The 12,765-nt window shown below is 45.3% G+C and overlaps 1 protein-coding gene across 4 annotated transcripts in view; it reads left to right on the top strand.

Moving 5' to 3' along the window:
* Positions 1-12,765, top strand: part of adcy1b (adenylate cyclase 1b) — a 46,870-nt gene that overhangs the window by 15,440 nt on the left and 18,665 nt on the right. For all 4 annotated transcript variants that reach the window (XM_076295751.1, XM_076295752.1, XM_076295750.1 and 1 more), the window contains exons 5-7: positions 8,945-9,072; positions 11,372-11,530; positions 11,793-11,934. In XM_076295751.1, coding sequence (XP_076151866.1) covers positions 8,945-9,072; positions 11,372-11,530; positions 11,793-11,934 — 429 coding nt within the window. The remainder of the gene's footprint in view (positions 1-8,944; positions 9,073-11,371; positions 11,531-11,792; positions 11,935-12,765) is intronic.

The following is a 12,765-nucleotide window of genomic DNA, read 5'->3' as shown; positions in this document are numbered from 1 at the left end:
TGTGTGTGTGTGTGTGTGTGTGTGTGTGTGTGTGTGTGCGCGCACGTGTGGGGGTGTGTGTGGGTGTGTGTGTGTGTGCATGTTTAGAGATCTAGTGACAGAGCTAGAGGTTGCGACCCATGCTGGCTCCATATGACGCATCTGGCTCAGCTGAAACCGATCGGTCAGAGCGGACCCTTTCGAGGGAAGAAACCTCAGATGGACAGAGGAGGTTGCGGGAGGATTGCCTCCCTGCACGGAATGCCTAATGGCAGCTCACATTTTTTCTGCCTCTCTTTATCTTCCAGCTGTCATAAGCTCTGTCATGGGCTCCATCAAGCCCCTAAAGCGGCTAAAGCCTGTGCGGACACAAAACATGGGACGTGTTTAACCCCAAAATGCCCGGAGTGGGTCACGCAAGGGGTCAGGGATTAAGATTTATGAGTGTAAGTAATGGGACCATGTCATGTGATGTTACAGTGTGTCCCGGTGCCTGGCCCTGCCCTGCCTCAGGCCTGTTAAAGGCACTGCCATCTCAATGTCCCACGGTCTGGTTTGAGTGTGAAAACATTGACAGCACCTTTTCACACGATGCCCTACACCACAGCACACACAACCAGTCAGAAAGAGAACAAAAATAGTGATGTTCGTAATGTTTTTTTGGTTGGACATCTCAGGACATTAAAGGCAGGGGCAAACCTCCATAAATCTCATACACGGTTTAACCCCTAACCCCACACATGGAGTAATCGGCTTGAATTTCCAGTGTGATCTGGAAGGCAATTCTACAGGAAGACAACCACACAGGCTGCAACATTTCCAGGAGCTGATGTATTTCTAGTATCAGTAAAAAAAAATTGTCAGCGAGCTATATAGAATTCACAGCTTTGTCAAACGTGTGACTGCTAGGATGGAGGATGTGCTGAAACATCATGCCTGTTCTGGGTAGAGCACTTCAGTTCCACTTGGGCTCTGACCCTGTGATGGTCATTTTGATACCACAGTTGGATAGAGACCCAGTCAGACCAATAGTATGAAAAATTGGGATCAGAGTTTTATTTACAATTATGTGCATCAAGGGAGAGACAGTATGACTTCACCTAAAGATCCATCAGCTGCTCTAACTAGACAAGGAAATGGTTAGGGTTTAAGTATCCTTCCAGGCTGACGGGAGATTGTGTTGGTCATCCCATCTCACGTGGACTACACTGAATCAGACTCTGATTAGCGGCAACCTGGCAATCCGGAGCAGATAGCTACTGACGCAGCCATGCAGAACAGTGAAACACTGCAAAGTCATAATATTCCCGCTGTATATATCTCTAAATACAGTCACACAGAGATATACACAGGGACAGTACAGGTATCATACAGAGTCATTACATAGAATCTTACTTTTGGTGTCAAAGTGACCCACGAATGAGCAATGCAGAACATTAAACCACATATTGGAATATTAGACATAATGCTCTATTCCATTTTCTCTCACCTGTGGGGAGACCAACCAGGTCTGGGTGGACAGGGCAGGACACTCTTGGCAGGATTAGCCAGGGAGACATCCCTGTGCTGATTAGTTGTGTTCATTCTGGTGAATGAGCACTCGAGAGTCTCGCAGATGTCCCCTGAGGAAGCCAAAGCTTCAAATGGCCACTGCTAATTGCAATTAGAAGCAGAGAGATGTGGATGAACATCACTAAACGAATGTTAACAGTGGCATTAAAGCCTTGAAGAAAGGATGATTATAATTATGGCATGCAGAAAAAAAACAGTGACTGAAATCCTTCGCCTCTGTCTAACTAAACCAATATAGAGCTGGGTTGTTGTGAAGGCTGGAGCCTGTCAGGCTGACTACATGTCAAGAGTGCGGATGCTCTGTCAAAGAGAACTGCCTACTTATTGTATGTCTCCCTCAGCATCTAATTGTCGAAGAGCCATGCAAGCTTGTCAGTGGGAAGAAATCTTGTTAGAGAGAAATCAACCCACACATGGTTGTCGTTACAGGATGCATTGGGAGCAACTAGACCTAGGCGCCACTCTGAGCTTCTGCTTCGAACACTGATGCACCATCATTTCCTGCAAAAGCACTTAACACAAATATGTCCAAAACAGACAAGACAAATACAAGCTATGTAGCCATGAGTAAAATAAGTGCTAGGGAACAGACATGTAGCCAAAGGAAGGAGACTAGCATTGCAAGTGTGTGATGTTTGCAGAAGATTACACACCTTCTTGAATAGGAAAAAAAAGATCAAAACAAGAGTTGAGCAATTCAATTTCAATTTATTGTGCTTATAGAGCGCCAAAACATTACACATGTATCATGGCGCTTTACAGAATGTAGGCAATCAGAGAAAAAAGGAAAGAAAGGAAGAAAAGAAAAGCAAGAGAGAGGCCCATGGGTAACAGGGGCGAGGAAAAACTCCCTAGAAATGGAGATATATATAGGAAGAAACCTCGAGCAGATCCACGACTCAAGGGCCTGACCCATCTGCCTAGGGTCAGTACATGACAGTAAGGTCTGTATACATGACAAATGCATATGATAGTCGGGTGTAGAGAATAAGACATTTACAAGAGGTGGGATGATTACGTATCCGGTATGGTAATTAATTATTCCTGATTTAGTGACAGAAAGTTCAAATAGTCCAGCGTTGGAATTGTCCAGGGGAAGGGAGTTGTCAAGGGGCATGTGGTGGGTTGGCAGACAGGCCAGTAATCCGGGCAGAGTTGCAGAGAGCAGAATGCAGCTCTTACGGATGGACTCTCAGATCAGACCAAAAGAACAAAGAGTTGTGGAGCATAGTTTATTTGTCATGTATATGAAACGCTTGACGTCTTTACAATGCCAATGCAATTGCTTCTGGACGTCCATGTGTCTCATGAGGACCTGACACAGCTGTACAATTACTTTAATGTGTGGTGGGAGTTGGTGTCAAAGCTGTTTGTGACAAAAGGATGTATTCTCCTCCCCCTGTTGACATTCACATTACTGTTAAAGCTCCAGAGCTTCATTCTTTTGGGGATGCCAGCTTTTTGACAACAGACACAACAGCAGCAGCAGCAGCAGCAGCAGCAGCAACCACAGTCTGTGATAAAACTAACAGCACCAAAACGAATGGAACTGTGCCAACACCTGTCTCTTGTTTCATGCAGTACAGTGTCCAGGCCTGTCCTCACATCCGGCTCTCACACATACATTCACACACACTCACACACACACACACACACTCACACACACACACACACACACACACTCACGCACACACACACTCACACACACACACACACACACACACAAGTATAAGTATGTATATGTATACACACTTGCATATGCATGCACCCATAGTCTTGTTCACATACTCTTGTTCTCTTTCTTGCTTGCTTTCACACTCTCACTTAGCATGCACAATAAACACACACTCACAGGCACACACTGTGTCCACCCACAGGCTAACACGCTCATGTTTGGTGGCTGCGGGGGTGCTCCAGACGAGGAGCGGGTTAGGTGGCCTGTCCATGCGTCCGTCCTCCCACTGCCTCGGCGCTCCAGCAGCCCGTGCCACCTGGCACACGCTCACCACACACGCTGTTCTCCCAACTGCTCGCCTCGTACCGGCCTAGGCAGCCAAACACTCCCTCACACCTCTCTCTCTCTCTCTCCCTCTCTCTCTTTCCCTCTCTTTCTCATTCTCTGTTTCTCTCTTCCTGTCTTAACATTTCATTCTAAGTGCTTCTGGCTTCTGTCTCCTTCCTCTGTCGTAATCTGTCCATCTATGTACTCTGTAGGCTCTTCCTCCTTCCTGTTCCCCTCTTTTGTCCCTCTCTCTCTCTCTCTCTGTTCTTCTAACTTCCTTTTGCTGCTTTGAACCTCCGCTGTTTCTCTTGGCCGCTCTGCAGGAGATCTATACTTAATAATCTGTTTTCACTCGTTCTCTCTGTCCTCACATCTCTCCCTTCCCCTTTCATTCCTCTCACTTGCGCTGGAGTCTCTTGACACCTGTGCTGCTTCTCACCCCCCCCCATCCTCCACTCCCCCCCAGCTACCCCCCCCCCTCACTCGCCGACTCCATTTCACCAGAGAGTTCTCCTCCATTCTGCTAAAAATCCACTCGACTTCTGTTTGAATGGTACAACTGTGAGTCATCAGCGGCCGCTTGTGGGACAACTTTGAGACTGTGCTCTTGTCAGTTTTATTGGTTGCAAACCCATCAATTCAAACATGTGATGAGGCCAGCTTTGTGAGCCTCCCCTCAAGCCCATTCAAATCGGTCAAGAGCTGCATTTGTTTTAGGAAGTGCTTGTGATGTTATACCATATGCACATTTATTTTAAAAGAGCAAGCCAACATTTTAGGAAATGAGCTTATTCAACCTTCTCCCTCAGAGTTACATAAGATGATGCACATCCTTCTCATCTCTGTGTCTGCAGAAACTCAGTCTAATGCACTCTGTTAGCCTAGCTTAGCATAGTTCATTGATGTGGTACAAACATGTACAAATGCAAATGTAAAATTAGACACAGCGATTTCCTAAGCATATATGCTAAGAACTATATGTTCTCATTCAGGCACTGGTATTTTACTGTAGGTACTCACTCTCACACTCTGAGAAGGGTATATACCATCTTATTTAATTCTGGGGGAGAAGAGTTTAAACCATCTTATCTAATCCTGGGGGAGAAGGGTATATACCATCTTATCTAAATCTGGGGGAGATGGATATATATCATCTTATCTAATCCTGGGGGAGATGGGTATATACCATCTTATCTAATCCTGGGGGAGAAGAGTATATACCATCTTATCTAATCCTGAGGGAGAAGAGTATACCATCTTATCTAACTCTGGGGGAGATGGCAAATAACCTCATTTGCCAAAATGTTGGTGTGCTCTTTTAAAGGGAATGGAACAGCATAGAGGCTTTGTTGGTAGTGTGCTGGCAGTTTCCATGGTAGACTATGCCAATCTCTCTGTCTTTCTATCTCTAATATTTCCTGCCATCATCTTGTTTTTGACACTGCATTCTTATCTACCCTCTGTTTTATATTCTTCATAGTTGTGCAGCTCTGATTCTCGTGTGTGTGTGTGTGTGTGTGTGTGTGTGTGTGTGTGTGTGTGTGTGTGTGTTTGTTTGTTTATGTACATGACTCTGTTTTAAAAATATTTTTCTAGACCCAGAACATTACATAAAAAGCCCATAGATATCCATGACCTCCTTTAAGTGAATTGGAGAAGAAATGGAGCAATGATCCATGTAATTAATATCCCAGTTTTTCCACCCAGACATTTAAAGTATAGGAAACATTTTGTTTTTCACCAGAGCTAACACAAAAGTACTTTATCATATTTTGTCTTTCATGGCAGTATTGCGCTGCACGTCTCTGTTGCATTGATGAGGTTTTTGAAGCAGATCAAAACTCTCGTGTTTGTATGTAGTGCTCAGTCACAGTGACTGGTTGACTGGATCAATGGCAATGTATGTCATCATATGCTCCACAGCTTGGTGCCATTAAATGCATGTGGCTTGTCATTTACAGCAGTGTAAATGTGTGAATGTGTGTGTGTGTGTGTATTTCAGAGGGCAGAGAGTCTATACACATTCAATTTACTCCCTCTCACTAACATCTCTTTCTGTCTGTGTTGCTGTGTGTGTGTAAGAAAGAGAGACAGAAAGAGGAAGAGAGAGAGAGAAGGGGGAAAGAGAGAGAGGAGAGTATGAGATTCACTCTCTCCCTATCTGTGGAGGTTGAGTGGAGCTTCAGCTTACCCGTGGTGCCGAGGCCACGTGACCAGGGTAATCCTGCTCGGATCGGAATTGGCTCCTAAGCCGTGAGCTGGGAGATTAGGCCTGGAGAGCAGGGCCTGAGTCTTGGCTGTGCCCAGTCTTCCAACAAGCGACCACACACTGAGCGCCATTGATTTGCCTCCCTCCTCGTGACGCACTCTGCTTTGTTCTAGGCCTCCTGTATCTCACTCCAATGCCCACTGTGTGCACGGACAATGCAGAATCATGTCAAGATGTAAAATGCAGTGTTACCTGCTAATCACTGATATGTTTGTTTGAGCGAAAGCCTCCTACATGTTGTACTGTATACCTCCAGTATGTTGGCACTGTTCTCAGCACAGCCGTAAAAAGCAACACTTACACAATAGAAACACTGTCATTGATCACTGGTCTTCACATAGACTCAACATTTATTGATTATTAGAGTCAATTCATGGCATGTTACCATTTCATGGTACATTAACAGTATGAATGTTTTTTTTATTTTAAGTACAGTATATATCACAATGCATTAAAGCCCTTCATGTTTAAGGATTATCTTCTACCTGTGTGTGGTGGTGGCTTCTAGGCAAGGTCATGTTTCCTATCATTATTAACACCGGCCAAGGCATCAGTGTTTGTTGCTCAAGGACAACGAGCCACGCAGCCAGAAGAAGCTGAGCTCCCCCGCCCCTGAACCCTCCAGGGATCGCTACGAACAGATTTACAGTACTGGCAATTTATACCAGCACATGGATTCAGTGCACTTTAATTTACACACTGTTATTCACTGAGAGACACGGGGACATCGATTGTGTTTTCCACCATCTCCCCACCGACCCACGGGAGCTGGGCAGTGTGGCGCCGCGGCTGAGATTTAAATGGGTGTAATGGATGTAGTGCTATTTGCATTAGCGCAGTGTAAACATGTGGAGGAGGCAGCTTGTCTTGTTGCTGAGTTAGAGGCCAAGGTGCATGTATCTGTGGGTGTGTGTGTGTGTGAGGCTGACACCAGAGATTTGTAATTCAGTCCTCGGTTGCTGTTTGCTCCGGGCGTCCGGGGGGAGTGAGCGGGGCGTCTAGCCTGGCCTAATAGAGATTTATGGCCGCGGCCTGTTCCTTCAGGAGCCTCGGGGAGAGAGCGCTCGACCCACAAAGCCCTTGGTCTCACCCGCAAAGCCACGGGGACAGATTAGGTGAAGATGGCTGCATATATCTGTGCCAGCGTTCTCTCTCTTTCTCTCTCTCTCTCTCTCTCTCTTTCACGGGATAATTCCCGAGGCCAGCAGACTGCCCACTATATGCTCTCAGACACAGCTACAGGTAGCGCTTAATGGAGGGAGTGGAAAAGGGGCTAGAAAGACTTCTGAATTTGGGAGTGACAGATTATTAAAAGAACTTACTATGATTGTGGCTGTTCTCACTACCTACTGGATAGCTAAAGTTATCTCTGTGGGCTTTGTCTCAAAATAGCTGATTTTCCATTTAATGGAAATATATTGTTTTTGTATGATGATGTTATTAATGATAATAATGAAAATATATTTATAGAGGTAGAAATTAGTTTTAGAGTGTTTTGTTGGGATAATTAAAAATGATCATTAAAACTGGAGCAGTCTCAAATTATTATAGAAACATTGAGACATTATAGTGTGAGACTATAGATTACCTCTATTAAATAATCATAGAGCGACACTAATTCAAGAAAGACTAATTTAGAGCAACAAATGGTGAAGTGGATTTAATTCAATAGGGCCAGTGCTTTGCAATCATTCAGACCCGTATGGAATGAATATGATTCAAGGCTGAATCTCAGCAAAGCACTGGGGAGGTTGTGGAACTGAGAGTTATAGGATTATTATTTAATCAGCTGTGCGAGCTATAATCTTATTGCAAATTCTCTTTTAAGATAGTTTGTCATGCCTCGTATGTCTGTTCCGTATATTAAAACGGTACACAACTGATTGTTGAACATATTTGGCAGTGTCATACATCAAAGAATCTTGTGCTGAAAGACGCTGCAGCTGTCTGAGGTTTCAGCTGAAATGTACAAGTAATTCTCTCTCTGTGTTTCTTTTTTCTCTTTCTTTCTTTTCACTTTCTCTTTTTCTTTCTTGTTCTTTCTTTCTTCATTTATTGCTTGCCGTTACAACGGCAGCTTGTGCTACAACTAGCAAAGGATGGCATTTTCATTCAGCAGGCAGCGCCTTTTTTCTTAAGTAGCAGGAGGGACGCGTGGTGCATCTCATCGGGCAGGCCGGCATCCGCTCGCATGAGGACAAGCTGAAGAGCCCTTGACACTCTCTGCCCATGAGAGCAGCCCACTCCTATGGGAACAAATAGCAACCCATTAAACCCATCCACCTCTGCCTGCCTGCCTGCCTGCCTGCCTGCTGGTCTGCTACACCCTTAAACACATGGCCACCACCTCAATGACCTCCCCAGCCACAAACAGTGCGATGTATTGATCACTAGAGGTTTTACCTATGTAAAAGAAGTATATAGACGGTGAACGTCATTTTGAAAGACGTTACAACATGTTGCACTTGCTGCCTTTGTAAAAAAAATCTAATTCTTGTTTTGACAGCTCAGGGTTACGCAGGATTGTCAACAAGTTTCAAGATTCAACAAGTCATCTCTCTTTCTAAGGATATTTGGACTGGCTTTGAGCAGTATAGCAGCTCTGTGCTCTGTCACGGGCACCAGTGAAATACTGTAGGAAATGCTAATGTGTGTGCAGTGGCTCCACACTGACCCATATGAATGCGTGGCTTGTCTGTGCTATCGTGGGAGAAGGCTTGGAGTGCTCTTTCATCTGGTAAATGCAGACAAAGTCTGTTGGTGTTTGCATATGAATCTAGTCAGTGCAGCAGCCGAGTGACATGTCCTTTGAACAGTCTACTCATCTACCGTGCCCCCGGCACTTTGATGTCACCAGGGTGTAAACAATACGCAGCTCCCTGCGTATTAATCTCCATCCACCTAACATTGTAGAGAAACTCTAAAAATCACTGATTACTCTTTATCTCTCTCTCTCTGTGTGTGTGTGTGTGTGTGTGTGTGTGTGTGTGTGTGTGTGTGTGTGTGTGTGTGTGTGTGTGTGTGTGTGTGTGTGTGTGTGTGTGTGTGTGTGTGTGTGTGTGTGTGTGTGTGTGTGTGTGTGTGTGTGTGTGTGTGTGTGTGTGTGTGCTCGCTCTTAACAGGAGAACCACTGCCGGCGCATTAAGATTCTGGGCGACTGCTACTACTGTGTGTCAGGCCTGACCCAGCCCAAGACCGACCACGCCCATTGCTGTGTGGAGATGGGCCTGGACATGATCGACACCATCACGTAAGAGTGTGTGTGTGTGTGTGTGTGTGTGTGTGTGTGTGTGTGTGTGTGTGTGTGTGTGTGTGTGTGTGTGTGAGTGTGTGTGTGTGTGTGTGTGTGTGTGCGTGCATTGGGCCATGATGAATGGCATCCTCAAGGGAAGAACATTGCGACCCAACGGTGCATCTGGGTCTGCATGATCGCATTAGGCTTTGTTAACAAGACAGCCACATCCCAACCCACGCACGGAAAGTCAACATAAACACGCAGGAATAATTCCTGCTCGCTCTGCAACTGGACAATAACACAACATATACAGTACGGTACTTCCATGTGCATTTTAGCCTTGGCACTCTGTGGCCTCTCTGGTCTTTTGTAATAATTCTTCGCAGCTCTTGTGCAGTTTTTGGTGAAAAGATACACACCGTGCCTAAAATGTCACACAGCTGTATGACTGACCTATGCAGGGCACCCTGGCTGACTGTCACGACAACATGCAGACTTTTTCTGTGTGTAGATGACTGACTCCAGTCCCTGGTTTCTTTGACTGATATTGCAACTGACAAGGTGACTGACAGCTAAAATTGCGTCCCAAAATGAAGGCACCATCACCCCTGTCTTCATCTGCCTCAGTGTTATAGGTTAGAATGACCTTCTGTAAGCACACTTTATCACCCGTGCAGCACCACTCTCTAGGGAGTCCACCCCCCTCACAGTGTGGACTTAGGGATGGGGTTGGGGGGCTCCATCCACCTAAACTAATTGTTCAAAGCAATTGCCATGTGTCCTTGCACCTGGTATTCCAAGCCGTCAAAGTCTTCCTCCATTGAGAGGTATCTACGGAGGCCAGCTAAGCAAGGTCGTCATTGATTTTATGGAGATCTGGGATGCAGCGGCGTATGTTAAAGCCCTCGCCGCACACGTCTGTCCGGGGAAATGGCTTATTTTATGACAGCAAAGGCTTGAGGCGCCACACGTCAAAATGGAGATGTCCAGTATGTCTGCCTGCCTGTCTGATGGGGCAGGGGAAAGGGAATATCACATGAGCGGAGGAAATACGCCTCACTGATCCTCACAAGATTTGGACGTCCCATTAACATGTCTGACACACTCTGCTCAAATGAGAAAAGAAACACAGCATGAAGACGTCTCTAGACAGAGACAAGGAGACAGAAAGACTGCCCCAGGCCCCCCTTCCTCCACACACACACACACAACAGTGCTTTGGATTTACGAATTATGTCACCCTAAAATGCCAATTGACATGTGACATTCGTTATTTTACGGTTTAGATTTTGAAACTCAGGTTTCCCAGAACATATGCTGGAAAAAAACAAGAGGACACGCTCATTATTAATCTTGCAAATATTACATTAGATAAGTATCAAAGCAATCTTCCAGTCTGTCTTTAGACTACAATCTGCCCGCTCCACTTGGCCACAAAGCTAAGAGGGACCCCTGCAAGAGGTCACCGCGATGGTACCAGGCTACAGTAGCTGTTTAGAAGACTCTCACTATCATATGGGGATGCTGTCTTCTTAGTGTCCTCATTGTGTTCTCGTCTATAGGCAAATGTCTCATTGTGAAACTCTGATACTAGTTGCATTTCATTGAACAACACATCAAAATGCTCACTGGAACCACTTCTTGAATCACACTTAGAATAACTGCTTCCCTGAGAACCAAGAGCCTAGTATAGAGGCCACACACAGAAGCAATTTCCGCCCCATTCCTTTATGTCTTAAGTTGAACCAAGCCTCCTTGAGGAATAAAAGAGTGATTCTCTGTGAATGGCTCAGTGTTGTCTGAGAGAGAGAGAGAGAAGAGAGAGAGAAGGCGCATGGCTAGCCACATAGCTGAGAGATGGAGAGGGAAGGGGAGAGAAAGAGTCTCTTGAATCCTGGGCAGCTGCCATGCTGTTTCTTGACCTTATCTCCCCAGAACATACACACCTTGTCATTCATACAGACAAGCGGAAAAATGGGAAAGTCTGAAAACGTTTCATTTTTTTATTATAAAACCCTTGCTGTTAATAACACCAGATGTTGAAACAAATGATGTGTGTTCAGTTCATATAATCATATACACACATACTATACATGAGCACACAATCCTATACAAATATGTACTATAGTTACACTGTACATATAAAAGGCTTTTGGGCATTTCATCCAACACATAATGCATGCACACACACACACACACACACACACACACACACACACACACACACACACACACACACACACACACACACATATGCAGGCACACGTACACAGACAGATATAGACTCATACTCTGAACAAAATGTGTGTTGCAGGTCGGTTGCGGAGGCGACGGAGGTGGACCTGAACATGCGCGTGGGGCTGCACACTGGCCGTGTGCTCTGTGGGGTCCTGGGGTTGCGCAAGTGGCAGTATGATGTCTGGTCCAATGACGTGACGCTAGCCAACGTGATGGAAGCTGGGGGACTGCCTGGGTGAGTGTGTGTGTGTGTGTGTCTGTGTGTGTTTCTGTGTGTGTGTGTGTGTGTGTGTGTGTGTGTGTGTGTGTGTGTGTGTGTGTGTGTGTGTGTGTGTGTGTGTGTGTGTGTGTGGGTCTGTGTGTGTGTGTGTGTGTGTGTGAGAGAGAGAGAGAGACATTAGCCTCTCTCAATCCTACTTCTCCATTAAGGCATTATGCACTTTTGCACACACCTCTGATTGACCCTAAATGCCCAGCGAATCTTGTGGATCCCACAGGAAGGTCCACATCACCAGGGCCACGCTGGAGTGCCTAAACGGAGACTACGAAGTGGAGCCGGGCAACGGCAAAGAGAGGAATGCCTTCCTGCAGAAACACGACATCGAAACTTTCTTCATAGTGCCATCTCACCGCAGGAAGGTAAAGCAGGACCGATGAAAGGGGGAGACTGGGGTGCAGGTCTTAATCCCCAGCTCTGTCTGTTCTCCACTCAGTTACCTGTCACTGCTCTTCAGCAGGTACAATGGCAAACATGCCCTGTCCAGGAACTCTCTCTCTCTCCTCCTTCTTCTTGTCTCTCTCTCTCTCTCTCTCTCTCTCTGTTTCTCCTTCTCTCATTCTTTCACTCTAAGCCTCTCTTTATTTGATGTTTAAAGCAAGTGAGGCTTAAGTGAAAGTAACGGGACAAATGAATGATGAATAAAACTCTCATTTAGTATGACTGCATTGAACTGCCATCTCTCCCCTGTCTGTCCAAATCCCTTGCCACCATTTGGTAATGGGAACATTCCGTACTAAGCCTTGTCTGTAAGAGGACAGCATCTCTTCAGTGTCACATTACAAATCTTCAAGCTCTATAAGGCTGACTGTTCTTAATGACAGATAGATAGATAGATAGATAGATAGATAGATAGATAGATAGATACTTTATTGATCCCCAAGGGGAAATTCAAGAAGGTCATGGTCATTAATGGTCAGCTGAGGTGCTCACCTCTCTGATTCACTGCAAATGAGATGATAGTACACTGCAAACCATTAAGTGGATGTGCTTGAGTTCCCTTCTCTCGTGTCTGCTTCTCTGTAAACTAGTCATCTTTTACTGCATGGGTAGATTCAAAAAGTATATTTTTTTGCAGATGAAAACATAAGCATAAAAATGTATTTCTCAAGAGTATATTTACCCTGGGCTAGTAAGTGAGAGAACATCCCCAAGTACATCAAACCATTTTTGATACATGTTAATGTAATTGT

Source organism: Alosa pseudoharengus, unplaced genomic scaffold (assembly GCF_046254945.1).
Source record: "Alosa pseudoharengus isolate Yale_2024_CS ecotype anadromous, Long Island Sound unplaced genomic scaffold, YU_APseudo_1.1 YU_APseudo_1.1_scf_2, whole genome shotgun sequence".
NCBI classification, from domain to species: Eukaryota; Metazoa; Chordata; class Actinopteri; order Clupeiformes; family Clupeidae; genus Alosa; species Alosa pseudoharengus.
Note: the sequence above shows the minus strand (reverse complement) of the source record. Positions and strands in the feature narration are given on the sequence as shown.